Source organism: Tachyglossus aculeatus, chromosome 11, assembly GCF_015852505.1.
Source record: "Tachyglossus aculeatus isolate mTacAcu1 chromosome 11, mTacAcu1.pri, whole genome shotgun sequence".
NCBI classification, from domain to species: Eukaryota; Metazoa; Chordata; class Mammalia; order Monotremata; family Tachyglossidae; genus Tachyglossus; species Tachyglossus aculeatus.
In genome coordinates this window covers 66,926,231-66,951,110 of record NC_052076.1, presented here as the reverse complement: position 1 = coordinate 66,951,110, position 24,880 = coordinate 66,926,231, and the positions used below count along the sequence as shown (strand labels likewise).

At 44.0% G+C, this 24,880-nt stretch overlaps 1 protein-coding gene across 1 annotated transcript in view; it reads left to right on the top strand.

The window, feature by feature from the left end:
* ABCC12 (ATP binding cassette subfamily C member 12) overlaps positions 1 to 24,880 on the top strand; it is a 70,363-nt gene that overhangs the window by 15,170 nt on the left and 30,313 nt on the right. The window contains exons 8-17 of the mRNA XM_038753874.1: positions 1,466 to 1,614; positions 5,320 to 5,427; positions 7,639 to 7,893; positions 10,428 to 10,499; positions 13,308 to 13,432; positions 16,601 to 16,673; positions 19,208 to 19,411; positions 22,292 to 22,426; positions 22,536 to 22,623; positions 22,709 to 22,780. Coding sequence (XP_038609802.1) covers positions 1,466 to 1,614; positions 5,320 to 5,427; positions 7,639 to 7,893; positions 10,428 to 10,499; positions 13,308 to 13,432; positions 16,601 to 16,673; positions 19,208 to 19,411; positions 22,292 to 22,426; positions 22,536 to 22,623; positions 22,709 to 22,780 — 1,281 coding nt within the window. The remainder of the gene's footprint in view (positions 1 to 1,465; positions 1,615 to 5,319; positions 5,428 to 7,638; positions 7,894 to 10,427; positions 10,500 to 13,307; positions 13,433 to 16,600; positions 16,674 to 19,207; positions 19,412 to 22,291; positions 22,427 to 22,535; positions 22,624 to 22,708; positions 22,781 to 24,880) is intronic.

Below are 24,880 nucleotides of genomic sequence, written 5' to 3'. Positions count from 1 at the left end.
TTGCTCCCAAAGAATCAGTTTGCAGTCAGTTAATGACCCACATTACAGTTACAATTGCAATTACAACACTTGCCAAAACAATTGATGAGCAAGGAAAATACTGAGGACTACTCTCAGGAACATTGGGAAGACCTTTAAACTTGTCAAGCAATCTATCTGAAATGCAAACTCCAGCAATTGACAAAAGAACCTAAACAGACCTCTAGACTTTCAAGTGAGAAGTGGCATGGCTAGTGGCAAGAGGAAAGGCCTGGGCATCAGTGAATCTCCATTCTAATCCAAGGTTCCATCACTTGTCTGCTGTGTGACCTTGGGCGAGTCACTTTACTTCTCTGTGTATCGGATACCTCATCTGTAAAATGGGAATTAAGACTGTGAGCCCTATGTGGGACAGGGATTGGGTCCAATGCGATTATCTTGTAATAATAATAATGGCATTTGTTAAGTGCTTACTATGTGCAAAGCACCGTTCTAAGTGTTGGGGAGGATACAAAGTGATCAGGTTGTCCCACGTGGGGCTCACAGTCTTAATTCCCATTTTTACAGATGAGGTAACTGAGGCACAGAGAAGGTAAGTGACTTGCCCAAAGTCACACGGCTGACAATTGGTGGAGTTGGGATTTGAACCCATGACCTCTGACTCCCAATCCTGTGCTCTTTCCACTGAGCCATGCTGCTTCTCAATCACCCCAGCGTTTAGTACGGTGCCTGGCACATGGAAAGCACTTAACAAATATAATAAAAAATGAAGATATTTCCAAAAGGAAAAACATGACAAATGTGGCGGAGTCACGTAGAGGGAAGAGAGAGAATGGGGCTTAGAGTCAGGTGACCCCTGTTCTATTCCCAGCTCAGCCTCTAGCCTGCTGTGTGAACTTAGGCAAGCCATTTAACCTCTATGAGCCTCAGTTTCCCTGCTCAGGATTGCACCTGGAGAGTTTCTAGTACTCTACGAGTCTTGGCTAGAGGAGGGAGAGTCAAGCAGAGGCCTATCCATTCCATTCCTATCTTTGGCGGTGGCTAGTGAGTGGAAGGCAATCTGCTACAAGTCAAAACTCACCCCTGCCTGGCAATAGCGGCACGGGAGAGAGTCGAAGGCAGAGACTCAAGTTTACTGTGTGGAAGAAGGCAATGGTAAACCACTTCCATATCTTTACCAAGAAAACTCTCTGGATACGCTACCAGAACGATTGCAGATGGAGGTGGGGCGATCAGGGAGAGATGAGTCCAAGGAGTTGCTATGGGTCGGAGACAACTGAAGACCATAGGACCACATGAGACAAGAGCCTCAGTTTTCTCATCAGCAAAACTATGAATAATAAAACCTGCTTCTTATTACCTCAGAGAGATGTGGCGAGGATAAAATGAGGGAATTGTTGTGGAAGCATTCTGGAAAATGAAAAATTCGAAGCATTATCATTCTGCATAACATTACATTAGGTGGGAAACATTTCCTATTTTACAGCCATAAGAACTATGGAAAAAAAGTTACTGGAAAAAGCAGGATATGTGCAGAGTGGAAACAGCTCTCTAACCCCTATCGTGTCAACTGTGGCTATCGTCCTCACTTTCATTGTCCACACTCTCTTGAAACAAGAACTCACACCACCTGTGGTAAGTCTTTCCCCTCCAAATCTTATAAGGTCACTCGATCACTCTTGGCTCTGATAAATATGACAGTGTCATGGTGTTCCGATGAGTTTCCTGTATTTTGGAGGGTGGGCTTTCCCCAACTTTTAATGTGACTTCAACCTGAAATAACTGATGGGGTTGTGGAAGGGTGAAAGTCTATGACAAGTAGGTTCCTGATGCTGAACAAACCTCTACAGTATTTGGTGAAAGGGAAGTAGGAAAGCTTAAGATGCCTCTCAAATTCCAGCCGCTCCCAGACCTGAAGGGAATGAAGACAGGAGATGGGGAGAGGATCCAGGGAGGGAAACAGAATGGAGGGTTAATCACTGTTAAAGAGCAGGAATTAGAGGTCAAAGGTGACTGGAAAAGGGGGCCAGAGAAGTGATGAGCTACCTTTTGGGCCTAGTTCTGGTTCTGATGGGCCACATGTGACAGAATCAGGAGACATAGTATGTCAGCTCCCGCTAGCTCCAGGACCAGTTTTTGGCAAGAAGTCCAGAGTAAAAGAAGCCACCAGGCTGGCGGAGCATAGATGAGAAGACACAGGAAAAACGGTCACAGCCTTCTTTAAAGAAAGAGACAATGAAGAGGAAAAAATAAGACTTCAAAGGGAAGATTGTAATGTGCTAGGAAAAAATTAAAGAAGTCAAGAAAAGGCTAGAAACATAATTGAAATGAAAATTAAACATTTCAGAACCCCAAAGAGAGCAAGGGTGGAAATGAAAACATCATCCAATTAAAGACTGTACAAGCATTAGAATAAGAAATTTAGGCCTTTAAGAATACTGGGGTAGGACAGGGGCTTAAAGAGGCAGGGATTCTCAATCTCATAGGGGCTGCTGTCTGACCCACTTATGGCGAAGAGCGGTATTTTCATGACTTCATATTCTAAAGTGAAGTAGTGGCTCTTTTGAAGCAGAAATTCTGAAAGCATCCAGAAACAAGGAGGCCAATGCCAAAATAGAGCCAGGCATGACAAACAACACACGTGACAGCATAACAAGGGACAGTCTTTGTGTGTGCACAATGTGAGTGGGCCTGTAGGATTCCATATCAGCCTTGTCATTTACACACACACACACACGTGCGCAAAATTGGTAAACATCATCATCAATGAGCCTTCTAAGGAAGCTATATAATAATAATAATAATGGTATTTGTTAAGCACTTACTATATGCCAGCCCTGTACTAAGCACTGGGGTAGATGCAAGCAAATCGGGTTGGACACACTCCCTTTTCCCACGTGGGGCTCACAGTGTCAATCCCCATTTCACACATGTGGTAATGGAGGCACAGAGAAGTTAAGTAACTTTCCCAAGGTCACACAGCAGACAAGTAGCGGAGCCGGGATTCAAACCCATGACCTTCTGTCTCCCAGGCCTGTGGTCTATCCACTATGCCATGCTGCTTCTCTATATTTGAAAGATTTCTCCCTCAACACGAGGGGTTAGTGGGACACAGTTGATTTCGGAGTGGAGCCCGAACCGACCACTGGTTAAACAAATGCTAGGCTGTACTGCTTGGGGCATTTTCATTTTCAAGGGATTGCTTTAACAATCCCTCAGTCCAGAATGAGATGGCGGTTTCTTGGGCCTTCTGAAAGAATTGAACAGATTAAGCCAAAACTTGGCCCCACTTCCCTAATTATATGCCCAACATCAGGCAGGGTCCCCCTCCCGGGTAAGAAAGCAGATGTGCTACCAATTTGCAAAATGGGTGGCTGGGGACAGGTTGTTAATTACAAACCCGTAAGTCTGATTTACGTCCCCTGAAAAATCCAGGTATCATTTATTAGAGATGAAATGAGGTGTCATTTAGATGGGAAGGGGGGACTGAGTCCTTGCCAGCATGGAGGCTAGAACCCATCAACTCCCGCAGATTGATTTCTTCAGAGGAGCCACAGAGACTAGTAACAAAGCAAACAAGTGGTGGAGGTGGGATTAGAACCCAGGTCCTGTGATTCCCAGGCTCATACTCTTTTCACTAGGCCTCTCAGTTCTTCCTCCACAGTCCCTCTGTGCTACTTGCACTCAGTGCTCTTCCTGGCCAACTGCTGATGGACGTGGATTTTTAATTTTCAACTGGCTGAGAGGGTGGTCCCTTTGCATGCCCTTTCTCGGAATCCCAGGAAATCCCCCTCAAAATCCTGCTTTCCTTACTAGTCTAGTGAAAAGAGTATGAGCCTGGGAATCACAGGACCTGGGTTCTAATCCCACCTCCACCACTTGTTTGCTTTGTGGTCTTGGGCAAGTCAATTAAATTCTCTGTGCCTCAGTTACCTCATCCATAAATTGGGGATGAAGACTGTGATTGCTTGGTGGGACAGTCTTCTAGACTATGAGCCCACTGTTGGGTAGGGACTGTCTCTATATGTTGCCAACTTGTACTTCCCAAGCGCTTAGTATACAGTGCTCTGCACACAGTAAGCCCTCAATAACTACGATTGATTGATTGATTGATTACCTTGTATCTACTCCAGCACTTAGTATGGTGTCTGGCATTTAGGAAGGGTTGAAAATAGGAAGGGTTAAAAAATAGAAGTAGAATTGTCAGGAACTGGTGCAGAAAATGAGTGGACAGAAATGTTTCCTGAAATTCTGAGGGGGTTTGCCCCTCCTCCAGAAACAGCATGGTGTGGTGGATATAGCACTGGCTTGGGGGTCAGAAGGTCATGGGTTTTAAGCCTGGCTCTGCCACTTGTCTGCTGTGTGACCTTGGGAAAGTCACTTAACTTCTCTGTGCCTCAGTTACCTTATCTGTAAAATGAGGATTAAGACCGTGAGCCCCATGTGGGAGAGGGACTGTGTCCAATCTGATTACCTTGTATCAACCCCAGTGCTTAGGACAGTGCTTGCCACATAATAAGTGCTTAACAAATACCATTACTATTAATTATTATTATTTGCATCCTGGAAAAGGAAATAGGCACCTGCCAGGTATTCTTCAATCCTCAGTGCACAGTAGGGGCCCTATACCCCTGAAAGAGCCTGGGAAATCAGGCCCTATGTATTTGCCAATGGTCTTGACTTAATGATTAACTCCCTATGAGAATGAGCTATATTTAGATATTTCTGTGTGCTGACAGTTTGGATGCTTAGAAGTCTTTTTTCTATTGTATATGTTAAGTGTGCCAGGCACTGTTCTAAGCCCCAGGGGTAGATACAAAGTAATCAGGTTGGACTCAGTCCATGTCCCACTTGGGGCTCACAGTTTTAATCCCCATTTTACAGTTGAGGTAACTGAGACACAGAACAGTGAAGTTCTTGCCCAAGGCCTCACAGCAAATGAGTGGCGGAGTCAGAATTAGAACCCAGGTCCTTCTGGCTCCAAGGCGCGTGCTGTGTCCACTAGGCCTTCCTAGATGATCATGGATGTGTTGCGCAGTTTGCAGAAATTTAGTGAAAATACCACAGCAGAATGTATATTCTGAAATGCCCTCTCAGGTCTCATTATTCATCTTATTATTATTATTAAAATAATAATAATTATAAGCTCATTTTGCTGGCCCAAAATAGAAATAATTCCCTGAAAAGAATCCAAATGTATCCATTTCTTGGATGAAGCACCTTCAACTGCCACAACCCACCCTTTCTTAAGAACAGTGCTTTGCATATAGTAAGCGCTTAATAAATGCCATTATTATTATTATTATTAATAAACACTCCTCTTTTTCCATTGTCTTTTAGGCTTTTAGTGTGATTGCCATGTTTAATGTAATGAAGTTTTCTATTGCAATCCTGCCCTTTTCAGTCAAATCAGCAGCAGAGGCAAATGTGTCTCTGATGAGATTGAAGGTAAAATTCCCATTGGGTGAATCGGGTGGTGAGGTTCCATTAAGAGTCAAGGGCTTAGTATAGTGCTTTGCACGCAGTAAGCGCTCAATAAATATGATTGAATTAATGAATGAATGAGCTGGACCACAGGCCCCAGGGAAAACCTCTCATGGTGCGTGAGAAGGCAAGAGGATTAATCTCGGGGAGATTTATGGGATTTTGGTCCTCAGATGGGTTGTGGGTTGTGGGTGTGGAGAAATGGATCTCCTTTCATTCATTCATTCAATCGTATTTATTGAGCGCTTACTGTGTTCAGAGCACTTTTCTGAGCACTTGGAAGAGTACAATATAACAATAAATGGACACATCCCCTACCCACAGTGAGCTTACGGGAGAAGGAGCATTAATATAAATAAATTGCAGATGTGTACATAAGTGTTGTGGGGCTGGGATGGGGGGATGAATGAAAGAAACAAGGCAGGGTGACACAGAAGGGAGAGAGAGAAGAGGAAAGGAAGGCTTAGTCAGGGAAGGCTTCTTGGAGGAAATGTGTCTTCAATAAGGCTTTGAAGAGGGAGAGAATAATTGTCTGTTGGATACGAAGAGGTAGGGCATTCCAGGCCAGAGTTAGGTCATGGGAGAAAGGTCAGTGATGAGATAGACAAAATCAAGGTACAGTGAGAAGGTTAGCATTAGAGGAGAGAAGTGTGCAGGCTGAGTTGTAGTAGGAGAGAAGTTAGGTGAGGTAGGAGGGGACAAGGTGATGGAGGGCTTTAGAGCCAATGGTGAGGAGTATTTACTTGATGCAGAGGTGGATAGGCAGCCATTGGAGCTTCTTGAGGAGTGAGGAAACAAGGCTTGGACATTTTTGTAGAAAAATGATTCATTCATTCATTCATTCATTCAATCGTATTTATTGAGCGCTTACTGTGTGCAGAGCACTGTACTAAGCGCTTGGGAAGTACAAGTTGGCAACATATAGAGACGGTCCCTACCCAACAGTGGGCTTGATCTGGGCAGCAGAGTGAATTATGGACTGGAATGGGGAGATACAGGAGGCTGGGTTGTCAGCAGGAGGCTGATACAGTAATCAAGGTTGGGTAGGATAAGTGATTTGATTCTTGTGGTAGCAGTTTGGATGGAGAGGAAAAGGCAGATTTTAGCAATGTTGTGAAGGTGGGTTGACAGGATTTAGTGATAGGTTGAATATGTGGTTGAATAAGAGAGAGGAGTCAAGGAAAATGCCAAGGTTTTGGGCTTGTGAGACAAGCAGTGCCATCTACATTGATGGGAAAGTTAAGGGGAGGAGAGGGAGGAGAGGAAAAGTTCAGTTTTAGGCATATTAAGTTTGACGGCAGCTGACAGGAGGACATCTAAGTAGAAATGTCTTAGAGGCAGGAATAAATGTAAGACTGCAGAGAGGGAGAGATATCAGGACTGGAGATGTAGATTTGGGTATCCACATAGAGGTGGCAGTTGAAGCCATGTGAGTGAATGAGTTCTCCAAGGAAGTGGGTGTAGGTGGTGAGTGAGTGTAGATAGAGAATACATTCCCAGATGGATGAATGTGTGTGGTTTTGGGAGGCTGAGGGTCTTGAGTCTATGCTGAGTCCAAACTCCTTACCACCTGCTTTAAAATACTCAATGAGCTTGCCCCTTCTTACTTTACCTTACTGATCTACTACATCCCAGCCTGCATACTTTGCTCCTCTAGTGTCCACTTGCTCACTGCACCCTCATTTCATCTATCTCACTGCCAACCCCTTTTCCACGTACTTCCTCTGTATGTAGGTCTGGAGGGGGAACTCATTCCCCCTCCATATACTCCAGACCACAAATCTCCCCACTTTCCAAGCCTTATTCAATTAATCAATTGTATTTATTGTATCAATTTATTGTATCAATTGTATCTCCCCACCTTCTAGACTGTGAGCCCGTTTTTGAGTAGGGATTGTCTCTATTTTTTGCCGAATTGTACTTTCCAAGCACTTAGTACAGTGCTCTGCATACAGTAAGCGCTCAATAAATACGATTGAATGAATGATGAATGAATTTATTGAGTGTTTACTATGTGCAGAGCACTGCACTAAGCTCTTGGGAGACTACAACAGAATTAGCAGACATGTTCCCCGCAAAGCATCCAGAACACTGTCACCATTAGTTCATGCAGAAAGTGATGTTGCCTGTCAGGGGTGGATATTTTTAAAAATAACCATGTCTATTTAATTTTAGAAAATTCTCCTAAACCAAAGCCCCCCTACGTATATCACTCCACTGGAAGACAAAGACAATGCCCTGGTGGTAGAAAATGCTACTTTGTCTTGGGAATGTGAAATCAGCAGAAAAAATAGCCAAGAGAATGTGTCTCCAGACAGGAAGGAGCTATCTCAGGGTTCAAGTCAGACGTTTCTGCAGCCCCTTGAGTCCGAAGACACAAAGCCCAGCAGCCCCCTGGTTTTGCACAATATAAATATCACCCTGAAAAAGGTAGGTTCCCTTTTCCAAGCACATTGACCACCTGACCAATTCCCTGGTCCACCAAAACATAAAAGCCCCAAGGGCTTATTTCACTTCTGTCCCGATTGCCTCCTGTGAAACCTGATGTCAACAGACTGCTTTTTACATCTGCTTTTATGACAAATTTCTAAAACAAACCCCTACTGTCAATATTTTTATCATCATCAACGTCACCTTCATCATCATCTTTATCATCACCCATATTCACTGAGGATGCACCTTGTGCAAAGCATTAGAGAATAAAAAAGAGTAAAGAGACAATCCCTGCCCTCCCAGGGCTTGCAGTCTGATGGGCCTGGGTTATTATTTTAATATGACTGTTTACTGGAGGAAGACAATTTTATCAGTATTGTCAAATGATGGTTATACTAGATTCTTAACAACCTTAAAATATTTTCATTTTGCACCATACCAAGCCGGCACTAGACCAACTCAGGTGGTTTAGGTCTTTCTCTTCTTTGTAAACATTTCTCTAGTTCCACTCCAAAGGGCATTGGTTTCGGTTAGAGCCAATTTCCGTTGACTGCTCCCCAGAGGATCACAGGAGTTTGTTTAAGCTGTATGGTTTAGTCAGGACATGAGGCTATGTCCTGTACCAAAGAGCATCAGCACTACATGACAAAAGACATCATCTATGCCAAACTTGTTATTCTTATTATTATTATTATTATTAATAAGGATAACAACAGTTATGATAATACTATTATTATGGAATTGGTTAAATACCTACTATGTGTCAAGCACTGTTCTAAGTACTGGAGTAGATACAGGTTAATCAGGTTGGATTCGTTCCCTGTATCAAATAATAATAATAATAATGACGGTATTTGTTAAGCGCTTACTATGTGCCAGACACTGTTCTAAGTGCTGGGACAGATACACGGTGATCAGGTTGTCCCACGTGGGGCTCACAGTCTTAATCTCCATTTTACAGATGAGGTAACTGAGGCAGGGAGAAGTGAAGTGACTTGCCCAAAGTCACACAGCTGTCAGGTGGGGGAGCCGGGATTGGAACTCACAACCTCTAACTCCCAAGCCTGGGCTCTTTCCATTAAGCCACGCTGCTTCTCCCAGTTTGAATACATAGGCCCCACATGTTAAAATCTTCACATGCATGCATTCATTCATTCAATCATATTTACTGAGCTCCTATTGCGTGCAGGGCACTGTACTAAGCACTTGGGAAAGTACAATATAACAGTAAACAGACATATTCCCTGCCCACAATGAGCTTATAGTTTAAAGGGAGCTTCATATAGGGCTCCACTCCCTCATACCTACTCACTCTTTAAATTCTGGGCCCCAGGGATAATATAACACAAGCATTCATTCCTTCCTTTCAATACAGCCTGTTGTTTCTTACATTTTGAAAAGGGATCTCCCTATTCAGATAATGAATCTACAAATTAGAAACCCTTGGAGAGGTCTGGGAAGAAAAGCCATCACACATTTTAAAGGTGCCCAGGAGAATATTGTTCAGCAACATGAAACATCAGGTATTGATCTAACGGTCCTAAGTGAGAAATCATTTAAAAAATGAAACTTCAGCATTGACCACCAAAAGTTCTTTCACACACCTGATGTGCATATAAATACACAAGGACAGTTTAGTAATTCCAAATTGAGTTTGTATGGTTGTACTGGGAGAAGAGACTTGAAGAAAAAAACACAATGAACTCTCCTCAGGCTACTATTATCGTCCATCATCTTGTACCTTGCCTGACCTTTTAATTTCACTGAGATCAAAACACCCAGAACATAAAGCCACTCCTGGTAATAAGATTTGGCACTCTGGGAACAGCATTCATTCTTCAAAGCCATTAGGGAGTGATCAAGGTATGCATTTTCAGAATGGTGTTCCCAGACTGCTCCTCATGGTTAGTGGAGGAGATTAGTGCTCCCCCCAATATATTAAGCCTGTCTTGAGAGAGCTATATACACCAGAAGATCAAGCTCAACATTGTTTCCTTACTCCACAGCCTACTCTGCAGGGTAAATTACATCTCCCAGCAAAGTCAGAGTGCATCTCCAGGCCCAGCGTGAGAACAGTGCTTCCAGCCTGGTTCTGGAAGGGCCTTTCCACCTTCAAGGCTGACTCCCTTCCCTCCCCAACCTCGAGTGACACATGTGATATCTTTGGCTGCACGTAACCAAGGCGAAGGACCGTTATCTTGTCAATTTTTTAAAAATGGTACTTGTTAAGTGCTTACTATGTGCCAGGTGCTGTACTAAGCACCGGGGTAGATAGAAGATGATCAGGTTGGACACAGTCCATGTCCCAAAGAGGGCTCACGGCTGTAATCACAGATGAGATCACTGAGGTACCGAGAAGTGACTCGCTCAAGATCACACAGCAGACTAGTGGAGAAGCTGGGCTTAGAAACCAGGTTTTCTCACTCCCTGGCGCATGGTCTTTCCACTAGGCCATACTGCTTCTCTAAAGAAGAAATGATTATCTTGAAGAAAGGATTTTCTCAGCAGTCACTCTTCTCCTTCTCTTGCAGGGAAAGGTTTTAGGGATTTGTGGAAATGTTGGCAGTGGAAAGAGTTCTCTAATATCGGCTCTCCTTGGACAAGTAAGTGTTAAGCTGTGCCAAGTCACGTGTAGACTGAGTTTCATGATGAACATATGCTGACGACTTGTGGGTATTTAGGTCTTTGGGGAAAATTTATGATTTTTCCGCCTTTCAAACCTTCAGGGTTAAGCCATGATTGTGTTTTAAGACTGTTCCGGATTTAAGTTTTTCATTCATAGATCTACGCAGAAATGATCTTCTTCCCACCCTTTTCCCAGAGCCATTGTGTTCCTCTCCCAGGTCCCAGGTAGCCCAGATCTCATTTAAGACAGGCAGAGGAACGATGGGTGCTCTCTCTTGGCATGGACACCCTCTCCAATGTTGTGGGCAGGGATTGTATCTGTCTGTTGTTGTCCTGTACTCTCCCAAGCACTTAGAACAGTGCTCTGCACACAGTAAACACTCAATAAATTTGATTGAATGCAGGAATGAATGAATGAACAAATGTGCCCTGAAGCTCACTTGCTTTTAGAATGAAGCTGTCCCTGCCGGGTAGGGTTTCCCTTGCAGCTGGTTAGCATGAGGACTGTACTGGTGGTGAGCAGAATCAGATTCTATATCATCTAGATAACATCACTATCATCATCCCCTGTTACCTCGGTGATCTCCTTCTACAACCGAATAACTTAACCCACACACTTCACCCCTCTAATCAATCAATCAATTGTATTTAGTGAGCGCTTACTGTGTGCAGAGCAATGTACTAAGCATTTGGGAAGTACAAGTTGGCGACATATAGAGACAGTCCCTACCCAACAGTGGGCTCACAGTCTAGAAGGGGGAGATAGAGAACAAAACCAAACATATTAACAAAATAAAATATATAGACTAGATATGTACAAGTAAAATAAATAAATAGTGTAATAAATCTGTATAAACATATATACATATATACAGGTGCTGTGGGGAAGGGAAGGAGGTAAGACGGGGGGGATGGAGAGGGGGACGACGGGGAAGACTGTGAGCCCCCCGTGGGCTGATCACCCTGTAACCTCCCCAGCGATTAGAACAGTGCTTTGCACATTGCAAGCGCTCAATAAGTGCCATCATCATCATCATCATCATCCATCATCATCATCAGACCTGAGAGGGAAGATTTAGGTGCTTCCATGCCTGCAGGCAGGAGGATAGACAAAAGGATCCCTAAATCTCTCATTCTACAATATAATGTGAATGATGATAACTAGACCTCCAACAGTGTCTTTGGCAAACAAGCCAACATTGAGGTTACAAAGGGAAAGGGGAGAGTGAGAGATTTAAGAGGGAAGGGCTGGCTTCCTTCGATTACTCACTGTATCTCATCACTGACCCCTTGCCCACATACTCCCTCTGGTCTGGAATTCCCTCTCAATCAATCAATCAATCAATCAATCAATCGTATTTATTGAGCGCTTACTGTGTGCAGAGCACTGTACTAAGCACTTGGGAAGTACAAGTTGGCAACATATAGAGACAGTCCCTACCCAACAGTGGGCTCACAGTCTAAAAGGGGGAGACAGAACAAAACCAAACATACTAACAAAATCCCTTCACATTAGTCAGAGCATCACTCTCCCCACCACTCTGTGTCAGCTATGCACTTGGATCTATTCCCATTAAGCACTTGATGCTCAAAGCACTCCCACATCACTTACATAATAATAATAATAATAATAATAATGCCATTTATTAAGCACTTACTATGTGCAAAGCACTGTTCTCTGCTGGGGAGTTTACAAGGTGATCAGGTTGTCCCACATGGGGCTAACAGTCTTAATCCCCATTTTACAGATGAGGTAACTGAGGCACAGAGAAGTAAAGTGACTTGCCCAAAGTCACACAGCTGACAACCGGTGGAGCTGGATTTGAACCCACGACCACTGACTCCAAAGCCCGTGCTCTGAGCCACACTGCTTCTCTACTCTTACATACGTAGCCTTACACTCCACTCTGACTGCAATTTATTTTAATATAGGTCTCTTCCTCTAGATTCTAAGCTCTCTTTGGGCAGGGATTGTGTCTGTCAGCTCTATTGTATGTGCTCTCCCAAGTGTTTAGTACAATGTTCTGTACACAGTAAGTGCTTAATAAATACCACTGATTAATTAATTGATTGATTAGACACCCTCTCTCTTGGATACTAGGAGGGATTTACAGAAGACTGTCTTGTGTCGAGCAGGTTATCCGTGTCACTGGAATAACGAAACTGTGGTGGTGAAATAGTGATGGGTAAAAACAGAAATTATCTGTTAGCTACATGGGCAGGACTCTGTACTGATCTAAACCTGGCAGAAGATACATGATAAGGGCTCACACGCTAAGTGAGGGATGGCAGAGAAAAATCCACAAAAGAGACTCATGGACTAAATTCAACAATGCAAAAGTAAAAAATGTAATGGTTCATGTTTGCTTCGTGATTTCTGTTCTGACATTTTGCGGACCAACTGTCGGCTGGAATGCTGGGGAGTTGGGGGGATTCCTGCTTCAAGTGTCAGGCAGTAGGATCAACGTCAAACTCAGGCCTCAGGTGAGGAAAGGATCAAGTAGTAGTAGTGATTGTATTTACTGTGGATCCATGGAGAGCAGTGCCGTGTTTTAAATCCTCGGAACAGCACAACAGAAGTTCATTTCTTGCCCTCAAAGAACTTCCAGGATAACATGAGGTGCAAACTTCTGTTCACTCCCTACTCCTCTGAAGTACAGTGGAATGGTGATCAAATAGTGCTAGAATTAGTATTAGAACAATGAAATTGTGATCAAAATCTACTAATTGCAACAGAATTTTCCAAGGAATGGGTTTTTGAACATTATGCTATCTGCTTGGTTTAGATGTGGTTGCATGATGGGACCGTGGGAATCAATGGAACAGTAGCCTATGTGTCTCAGCAAGCATGGATATTTCACGGAAATGTTAGAGAAAACATATTATTTGGAGAAATATATGATGATGAAAGGTAAACATTTTGTTTAGTGACATTAGGGGTTTAAATGCTTGACAAACACCAGCCCAGACATCTGATTTCCTTTTTTAAGAGATCTGTTAATGTATTCATTAGAACCAAATGGATTTTACTTATTCTATTACTAACCTAGCAGGTTGGAAGTTCGATTTCTAAGGACCTGTGTTCACACACTGAGAAGTTGATTGAATCACTACTTTATTCCCGCTGTCAAGTGGTATATGCTCTAAACTTATCTGTAATGGCACATATGGTTACTGACTGGAGAAAAATGAATCTGCTAATTTTGCCTCAGGCTACATAATGGAACCCTCCCTTGAATTCAGAAGGGGGCAGGTATGCATTTAATCAGTTTTGACATTATTAGCTAATACTTGCTGTTAGTTTTTTGGGAAATAACTCAATGGAATGACAACAAAGTTTCCAGTTACTTTACCTGGGAAACATCACTCCTTTTTCCTGGAGGCTCAGCAAAGTACAGGTGGCACTGCCAATGGATGGGCAGCAATTTAGTGGAAATGCTATTTAAGAAGTCAGGTGAGCGCAAAACAAATTGGGCAGCAACTGCTCCTCCATTGGACATCTGGGCTTTAACCCCTGATCACATGGAAGTACGACTGCAAAATCCTTGTGCAGTCCCCTGAAATCCTTCACCCGAGGGCTGATCGTAAGCTCCTTCAGAGCAGTGATCAAGTCTACAAAATTCTATGCTAGCCTCCCAAGCCTGTCGGACAGTGGTCTGCATACAGTAGGTGCTCATTAAATACTACTAATCAATTGGCTGAACGATTCAAACATTTGGTTTCCCTAAGGCAGGGAAAAATTGCTCCTTCTTTCATCCCACATGGCATAATTACAATGTGTAGAGTGTGCATGCAATGGTCCTTGCAGCGTCATTACACCCAGGCAACATAATACAACAAAATCCTGAGCACTTAGTACAGTGCTCTGCACACAGTAAGGGCTCAATAAATATGATTGACTGGGTGCTTACTGTGGGCAGAGCATTGTACTAAGCTCTTGGAAGAGTACTACAGAATTGGTTGACATCAGCCCTGCCCATAAGGATCTTTTAATCTAGTGAGGGAGACAGAAAGTAAAATAAATTTCTGAAATTTCAGTCCTCTGGACTGTGAGCTCATTATGGGTAGGGAATATTATCCGCTAATTCTGTTGAATTGTACTTTCCCAAGCTCTAGTACAGTGCTTTGCACATAGTAAGTGCTCAACAAGTAGCTCTGATTGAAAAAGAAAGCAACAGAGTTTAAGGATATGTACACAGGTGCCCTGGGAGTTGGAATAGTGTGAATATCAAAGAGCATAAGGGATATGGACGGAAGTGTGTAGGCAATGTAGAAGGGACAGGGAAAAGAAGGGAAAGATTAGATATTAGTCAGATAAGGTATCCTGGAGGAGATGTGATTTTAGTAGGACTGTGAAGATGAGGAGGGTAGTAGTCTGTCAGATACGATGGGAGAGTAGGTTTAAAGAAGGAGGAAGGGTTTAAACAAAGGATTGACAGCTAGAGAGGTGAGATCAAGATATAGGAAGTAAGTTGGTGTTAGAGAAGTGGAGTGCTCAAGCTGAAGGTTTTTTCTTTCTCAATGGTATTTGTTATGTGCTTACTTTGTGCCAGGCACTGTACAAAGCACTGGGGTAGATACAAGATAATTGGATTGGGTAGTCAGTGTCCCACACGGGGCTCGCTATTAATCAGATTACTTTCTGCAAATTGCATTTCACTGGCTGACAGATCTTGGATACAAAGCAATGGGGCGGAGAGACCTGAAATTTGTGCTCAAGCTTGGATTGGGGTCACTAGAAACATTTCGTTCCTGATGGTGATTGCACACTCCACAGTGGGTCAGCCAAGGTTCTGGTTCCAATTTGGAGATGGTTGCTTTGATGTAACTAAGGTTGCAGGACTTCCAAGATCTTGCTACATGGGGGAAATGACAAGCCAGAACAAAGGGGCTGTGTTCATGGCTGCTAACTCACTAGCCCTGTTGACAGGACTGACTTAAACCCTTGATTCGAGGGGTTTTGAGTAAAGATGACCTGCATTTAAAATTTCTAAATTTGCACCCTTTTTCAGGTTACATCCTATTGGTTTTAATTTTACAGCACTAGCCTCCTTTATGTCACTAGCTCTGGAATGAATGGGGTTGGTGACAGGAACTCAAGAGTCATGGGGAAAGGGGGAAACGATTTTAAAAGCCATGACGGGGACAGAGGGAAGGGAGAGAGACAGAGAAGTTTAAACATGGCAGAGGGATGGATCTGGAGAGACAGGACGGCAGGATGGTGGGGAGGTTATTTGCTTTCCAGAAGGTTGGGTTCTTTGGTCCAGTTTACTTCCCATCAAGTATTAAATAGCTACCCTATTGGGAAACTTCTCACTCAATGTAAATACATTAATGTAGCTATATTATTCATTCATAATAAAATATTCATTAGGATATCCGGAGCTCCATTTATATCCCCATTTATAGCATTGTTTCCAGGAGAAATCGGGTTCTGACTTTTACTCTGTTTCAATTTAAAAGGTAGTTTTCAGGAATCAATTGTGTCACAAGACTGTGACCCCCATGTGGGACATGGACTGTGTCCAGTCCGATTTGCTTGTATCCATGCAGTGCTTAGTACAGTGCCCAGCACATAATAAGTGCTTAACAAATACCATTATTATTATTATTATTATTATTGTAAGTCCCAGAACTCCCTATATTGACAGAGCCTTGAAGATAGAGGTCAGACACCTTAAATGTATAACTTAGGCCTTCTTTCATGGGTGCCATTTTTTTAATAGTTTTTGTTGAGTGCTGACTATGCATCAAGCACTGTTCTAAGTGCTGGGGTAGATACAAGTTAATTAGATCAGACACAGTCCCTGTTCCTCATGGAGCTCACAGTCTAAGTAGGAGAGAGAAAGGTATTGAATCCAATTTTACAGTTGAGGAAACTGAAGCACAGAGAAGTTAAGTGATTTGCCCAAGCTTACACATCAGGCAAGTCTCAGAGCCAGGATTAGGATTCAAATCCTCTAGCTCCCAGGCCTGTGCTTTATCTATTAGGCAACGCTGCTTCCCATAGCACATGTCTCCTTCGAGCAGGAATCAAACCAGCGATCTGAGTGAATTTTTTTTTACTTTTACCTCTTAGGTACCTGCATGCAGTCAGGGTCTGTGGCCTGCTACCAGATCTGGAAGTTCTCCCATTTGGTGATATGACAGAGGTGGGTCCGTTTGACCTCTCCAACAAACATCCAGAGGAAGACCAGACCTAGTTTCCAAGTCACCTCCAGATCTTTGCTCAGAGTTTTGTCTAAAAGGCATACTCTGAGAGGCTGTCATTTCTCTCAACTTTCCACTCTGTGGCTCCAGAGACACCTCTACATAACATTAAGGAGCCACGTTATTTCTATTTTTAAACTTCCAGACATTTTCTTGAAGCTCCGGGACTGAGATGATTTATGGTCCCTTACATTGGTTTCAGTTTAGGCTCAAATTTTTGTAAAGCGAGAGGCAAAGCTTTCAGTGAATGTCTTCTGTTCCCCGTCCCTTGCAAAAACAAAGAGGGTTGAAAAGAAACAGAATTACAATAATAATAATTATGATATTTATTAAGTCTTTACTATGTGCCAAAATACTCTGGGAGACATAAGGGTAACAGTTTAGGCATAGTCCCTGTCCCAAACAGCATTGGGGACAGCAGTATCTTATCCCAATTTCACATTAAAGGAAACTGAAGCCCTGAGAGGTTACGTTACTTGCCCCTGGTCAAATAGCAGACCCTTGCCAGAGCTGGAAGTAGAACCCTAGCTTCTTGACTCCCAATTCCATGCTCTTCCCACTAAGCCACATATTAGGAAGCAATATGGCATACTGGATAGAACACTGGCCTGTGAGTCAGAAAGCCATGGGTTCTAATCCCAGCTCTGCCAGTCATCTGCTGTGTGACCTAGGATGAGTCACTTCACTTCTCTGTGTCTCAGTCACTTCATCTGTAAAATGGGGATTGAGACTGTGAGCCCCATGTGGAACAGGGACTATGTCCAACCCAATTTGCTTGTATCTACCCCAGCTCTTAATACAGTGCCTGGTACATAGTTAGTGCTTAATAAATACCATACTTATTAGGCCCCGTTGCCCTCAGTGGACCCTGTAAGGACTCAAACCATCTACTGCTCCATTAAATGCCATTTTCAAGCCATCCCAGACAGAGGAGTCTGTCTCCGATGATTCCAGCCCACGTCCAGCTGTGGAAGGTTCACCTTTTCTGTGGGATATCAGCATACAAAGGACATTTTCTTGATAGACATTTCTTCAGGTCATGGGGCAGGTTCTTCAGGAGGGTAGAGCCCTCAGGCAGAGCAGAGCTTCCCCAGGCTTCCAGGAAGCAGGGGAGCAAGAGTGAGGTTCTTTAAAAATCCCTCACGATTCAGTGGCCCAACTACCTCAATGACAGAGATGGGAATGAATACCCCTGGCTCTTCTCTGCCTTTACTGTCTTTCTCCATCTCTCTCCCATCTAAGAAACCAGTCAGGGTAAACTCCTGGGATGGACAATTTCAGCAAAACTTTGTCAGTCATGGTCCATTTCAGTTCTGAGTTTGGTTTACTCTAGTGGAACACTCATGGCAAACTATCCTTCGATTGTGGGAAAGAAGGTAGAGACCCTGTTCATTAGGCAGTTTGGTTATTAAGGCCCCCAGAAGACCCTTTCTCAACTCTGAATAGCCGTACTTCTTGGCCCTCAGAAGAGTGGATTTTGATTACCCCCATGTTTTACCCCTTTGGGACCCTGGAGATTCAAGAATGTTCCTTTGAACACAAATTGTGGGCCCAAATATTTGTATAAAAGATGGAATGCCAGTTCAGCACCTGACTGAGAACATTTAAGTATCATCATGGTAAAGGGGCAGGGCAGAAACAAGCTATACCTACAGATTTTGCAGACAAAATTGGGACTTTCAGTAAATTGGCCAGGTTGAAATTGATTGCGCAGCTGGTTCCTCTGTAGAAGCTCTTAGGACTACGCTGATCCTCACAGGCCAGCAAAGTTGCCAGTCAAACACTGGCATAGTTTTATACTCAATGGACTGGAGCTCCAGAAATTGTGGGAAGATTGATGATGGTACCCAGGCATCCAGAGATGATGGTGGGATACAGTGATCCTTTGGAGGAGGGAGGAAGGGAAAGGAAAGTATCAGAAGGTAGGAAGAGGGCTGAGATGATTAATAGGCCTGAACAGCTTCGCCATGACAGGTGTTAAGCAGTACGATACCTGGAATTGTGGAGTTTTTGAAAAATAAGCGTAGTTTATGCAGCTTAACATGCTCCCCGATCCCTTTGTCTCCACTGTAAACTAATACTAAGAAGAATCTGTGGTCCACAACTGCCTATGGCTTAGTGCATAGAGAATGTGCCTGGGAGTCAGAGGTCATGGGTTCTAATTCCAGCTCTGCCACTTGTTTGCTGTGTGACCTCAGGCAAGTCATTTGACTTTATCCCTCGGTTACCTCATCTGTAAAATGGGGATTGAGATTGTGAGCCACACATGGGACAGGGACTGTGTCCATCTTGACTTGCTTGTATCTAACCCAGCTCTCAGTACAGTGCCTGGTACATAGAACTTAACGAATACCATCATCGTTATTGTTCAGAGATATCCAAGAATTCTGTAAAGCTTTGTACTTGTTGCTCAATTTTTACCGGGTTTCTGGGGCAGTACATGGCTAATGGTGATGTGCCTTTCTCCCCTCCAAAGATAGGCGAGCGGGGCCTCAATCTCTCTGGAGGTCAAAAGCAGAGAATCAGTTTGGCTCGTGCTGTCTACTCCGACCGAGAGATTTACTTGCTGGATGATCCCTTGTCGGCAGTAGACACCCATGTCGGGAAGTACATTTTTGAAGAATGCATCAAAGAAGCCCTCAGAGAAAAGACCATCGTTCTGGTGACTCATCAGCTGCAGGTGAGGGGGGCAAGACTGGTCTCCTAAGATCCTCACAAAGCGGGTCCTGAATCAGTCCCCATTACATTTATAAATGCTTTAAAGTAAGAAAAATACCTCTGCTGGGATAAAAGCATTGACTGACACGTGCAGTCTTCATCCAAGGCAGAAAACAACACGAAACATAGACAGCTCCCACATTTTAAGGCATCATTTTTGCCAGGTTGGCAGGGCCTCTGTGGATTCTCACTTGGATTTCCACTAATCAGTCAGAGTTCTTTTCTGAACACTACAGAGCAACCAATTAGTTAAGTGGGGAGATTTAACTAAATTTTCTCGCACATCGGCACCGCCCCCCCACCCCATACTTAAGTATCGGCCACCCTGCCAATTTTTCAAGTTCGGGTGGAGGGCCCTGGGAACTGATGAGCTACTGATAAAGAATGAGTGGTTCCCATAGCTACTGTCTTCAGTTGTGTCACCCCGGCTACTTCACTGTATTTCCTTCACATTGGGAATGGTAATATGCCACCAGGTGGTATTAGAGCAGCAGATTTCTCTGCCAGGCAGTCGGAGATAAGGAGAATTAACCTGCATCTCCTGTCCGGCGAAGACAGGGAAAGAGCCCAGTGTCCCCTGAGGTTTCATTTACGAGAATTTATTTAGCGCTTCTGCTCTCAAAGCAGGGCTACCCCACTGTCTCTCTGCTGGATGGCTGGAGGCTTCCTGTTACAATCTAGATCAAAGGCAGTGTCTTCAGCTGCTCATCTACAGAAATGTTCACTGTAGCTTTACCAAGTAAAGAATATAAACCTCATGTGATATCACTTCCGGGAAAGGGAGAGTTGCGAAGGAGATGCTAAACCACATAATGCGCATCCGTGAACTGCGACACACAATTCTTGGCCCATTCTGCTGTGGATGAAAAGGTCCCTGTGGAAAAAGGTCTCAATAGATTATCTCTGATGGGTCAAATGGACAGTGTGCAAGGCTCAGCTACTTGCAGGCCCCTGGGAGATATCCATGTATCTGACATGGCCAAAGTGCATGTGCTTTCCAGTCAGTAACTGTTGATATTTAAAAAGGCCACTGTCCTGATAGTTGTTTCTCAGTGCTCCTGGTGGCTCAGAGAATTCCCAGGCAGTGATTGGCCAAGAGAGCTGCAATATGGGTAGGCATCCCTGCTGCAGCCTTGCCTTTTAGATGCCCAGAGCTACAGCAAAAATAGCCCTGGGGTTTTGGGGACAATCCAGGCCCTCCCCTTTCTCTTGCCCATCCTGTAGCTGCTTTGCCACAGCCTTGGCATGGCTGCTTTCAGGAGCACGACTGGAATGGTAGCCAAGATAAGTGGGACCCGAAAAATTCCACAAAAATCTTGCTTTGGGCTGCAATGGCTGGGGTGGCGGAAGGAACGGGGTAGTCCAGCGTAGAGTGGAACAGCAGCAGAGGGAGATGAAGGGAAACTAGTCATCCCCTGAGACACCGTTCCCGCCCCAACTTAGTACTCAAGAGTTCTCAGCCAGGAGCCATAGTGGCAATTTCTGGGCAACGGCAGCGCCAAACTTTCTCTACTTCCTCCTGCCACCATTGCCTCCCTCCACACCAAGCCTGATATTTCCAATCCAGAAATCTATCCTTTTCCCCAGCAACTTGTTGGAAGTGGCCTAAACTCAAAAACAGGGTGGTGAGCACTATTGCACAGTGCTCTGAGATCAACCAATTGTATTTATTGAGCGCTTATTTGTGAAGAGCACTGTACTAAGCATTCATTCAATCGTATGTATTGAGCGCTTACTGTGTGCAGAGCACTGTACTAAGTGCTTGATAATGCTGGGTAGGGACTGTCTCTATATGTTGCCAACCTGTACTTCCCAAGTGCTTAGTACAGTGCTCTGCACACAGTAAGTGCTCAATAAATACGATTGATGATGATAGCATTTGTTAAGTACTTACCATGTGCCAAGCACTGTTTTAAGCACTGGAGGAGATACAAGGTAATCAGGTTGCCCTATGTGGGGCTCAAAGTCTTAATACCCATCTCACAGATGAGGTAACTGAGGCACAGAGAAGTTAAGTGACTTGCCCAAAGTTACACAGGTGACAAATGGCAGAGGTAGGATTAGAACCCATGACCTCTGACTTCCAAGCCTGGGCTCTTTCCACTGAGCCACGTTGTTTCTGGGAAGCACTTGGGAAGAGTACAACATAACAATATAACAGACACATTTCTGGCCCACAGTGAGCTTCTAGTCTAGAGGGGGAGACGAACATTAATATAAATAAACAAACTAAGGATAGGTACCTAAGTGCTGTGGGACTGGGTGGAGGTGGAGGGATGAATAAAAGGTGAAGGTTGGTGAGATGAAGCAGCGTGGCTTAGTGGAAAAAGCACGGGCTTGGGAGTCAGAGGATGTGGCTTCTAATCCCACCTCTGCCACTTGTCTGCTGTGTGACCCTGGGTAAGACACTTAACTTTTCTGTGCCTCAGTTACCTCAACTGAAAAAGGGGGATTAAGACTGTGAGCCCCACGTGGGACAACCTGATAATCTTGTATCTATCCCAGAGTTTAGAACAGTGCTTGGCACATATTAAGTGCTTAACAAATACCATCATCATTATTATTAAATCTGCACACAGTAAGCACTCGATTGATTGATTGCCTGATGGATCGAGCCCAAGCATTTTACCCAGGGCCACCAGATCTCCAGGGCCAGCCCTAGCACAACTTAAAAAAATATCAGTTCGGTGCCTATGACATTTTCCCACACTGAGTTGGTATCAAACTCTAGTTGTTCTGAAAGAAGCAGATGGTGGGTTATCCTCATCTGCCTTGAAGCTTTTAGATGTACATTGTATCTTTCCCTTGGCATGTACCGTGGACAGCTTTCCCATTTCTGCAGTTTTTAGAATTCTGTGACCAAGTCATACTGCTAGAAGACGGAGAGATTCGGGAAAGCGGAACACACAGGGACCTGATGCAGAAAGGAGGATATTATGCACAACTGATCCACCAGCTCCATGGGCTGCAAGCCAAGGTAACTCGATCGTGATGGTAATGAGAGGCTTGGGAACTGTGCCAAAAGGTCTTCACACACTCCCAAGTGCCAGGGTTGACTTTTCAGAGAAATTCTGGCTCCTTTATAGGATCTAGGAAATAATCCAGAGGAAGCAATGATACAACCCCGGCAGGAAATCGTGGGCAGCGGCAACGCCGAAAATTCTGAAAATACTGGTACAATCACAGTTGGAATCACAAACTGTTTATCTCCTGGGGATAGTGAGAGCCTGGATGGCTGACTTTTATTTTCTAATTCTAGTGCTGGCTTCAAGTGATGATTCAGCCAAGACAAAAGCACCTGAGGTGGCCCCAGAAATCCTCGACCTGAAAGGTATGGCTTTTGAGTCTGGTAGGGACTGCCACTATATGTTACCAACTTGTACTTCCCAAGCGCTTAGTACAGTGCTCTGCACACAGTAAGCGCTCAATAAATACGATTGATTGATTGATTGATTGATAAGGTGACATAAACGCTTTGATCTGGAAGATATGATTATCACCTATTCTCACCTTGGACTTCTGTTTTTATCTAGACTCTGCTTCCTTCCCACTCCCCCCTCAAAAAAACCCTTTTTCAATTTGAAAACAATGTTTGTGGCCAAGCCTGATGGAGAAATAGCTTGGCCTATTGCTACAAGCCCAGGACTGAGAGTCAGAAGACCTGGATTCTAATCCAAGCTCAGCTACTTGCCTCCTATGTGACCTCGGCAAGTCACTTAACTTCTCTATGTCTTGGTTTCCTCTATAAATTTGGGATAAAATATTTTTTTCCCTGCACCTTAGACTACTGAACCCCATGTGTGACAGGGTCGGCATCTGATCTGATTATATTGCATCTTCCCCAGTGCTCGACACAAAGTAAATGCTTAAAAATAACCATAATTTTTAAAAGAAAAGGTTTTAACATCCCAGAAAATTCCTAGGTGGATTTCTATGCTTTCCTTGATCTGGGTAGAGGCCCTCATCTTAAATCATTTGCTGGGAGCAGTGAGGGGTTTTGGGATCGCCATCCTTAGCCCACCCAGAATCAATCGATGGCTTTTGATTGACTGAATGATATTCATCCAGGAAGTGGGTCAGCAGGCCCCTTAGGAACATTGTGAATTTAGCCAGAAGAATCTGGTTCCTGCCCATAGAGAATGGAATGAGAAAGCACACTGAGATCCCAACAACATGACAACGTTCCATTACTACTGTCATGCTATACCTTATAACATCCCTTCTCTCTCCACTCCAGTCCATACTTCATTTTGCATGCCTGGATGATTTTTCTAAAAACAACATTCAGTCCATGTCTCTCCACTCCTCAAAAATCTCCACCACATCTACCTCCACATCAAACAGAAAATCCTTACCATTGGCTTTAAAGCACTCAATCAGTTTGCTACCTCCTACCTTAACTCACAGATTCACTACAGCCCACCCCTCCCACTTTACTCCTCAGGTGCCCAGGAGTTTATATGCTCTGATCTCATCTATCTTGCCCACATCCTCCCACATCCTCTTTCCCACATCCTCCCTCTGGTCTGGAACTCTCTCCCCCTTCATATACGCCAGACCACCACTCTCTCCACCTTCAAAACCAATTCAAAACCAAAACCAATAAATACCATTGATTGATTGACTGGTTGATCCCCTGTCTCCAATTTCTCCCTCCTTCTCAAACCCATTGAGCTACTCAGTCCCTTAGAAGACCATTATTAACTCACAGGGGCAGCTTTCTTTTCCCTCTGGATTTTGCTGTCAAGTGCCTCCATTACTAGAAGCTAAATGAAGAGGGAATTTATGAACTGATTCAAGAGAACATTGCTCATCACCTTTGGCTCCTAAGCAATTTGTGAAATGTGGAAACAGAGAAGAAAATATTAAGGTTCCTCCATGGATAGAGAAGTTTTGTATCGACAAGGCTAATATGTTTCTGCAGAATGCCATCTCTAGGTTGTTGCCTAGGAGACCCTCAGTTCCCTTTGCTAAGATCCCAAGTTCTTTACCAAGAACTTGGGAACCAAATCCCACCCCTCCCACATGTATCACTGATCAGGGCCCCAGTATTCTTCAAGTTCTGACCTGCAGAAAAGGATGTGGATGATAATTGGGGTTCACTCTCAAGTGGATTTTTCCCCACTGTTTTCAGACATGGTCATGTCTCCCCTCTCCTAAAAAAGATCCTCCCTTGACCCCACAGATCTTTCCGGTTATCATCCCATCTCCTTCCTACCATTCCTTTCTAACTTCTTGAGCAGGTTGTGTATACCCGTCTCAAGATCCTCTCCAATTCTCTCCTCGACCTCTTGCAATCTGGCTTCTGCCCCCTCCATTCCAGAGAAACCACCCTCTCAAATGTCACCAATGATCTCCTTCTTGCCAAATCCAATATCCTCTACTCCTAATCCTCCTTGACCTCTCAGCTGCCTTCAACACTGTCAAACAC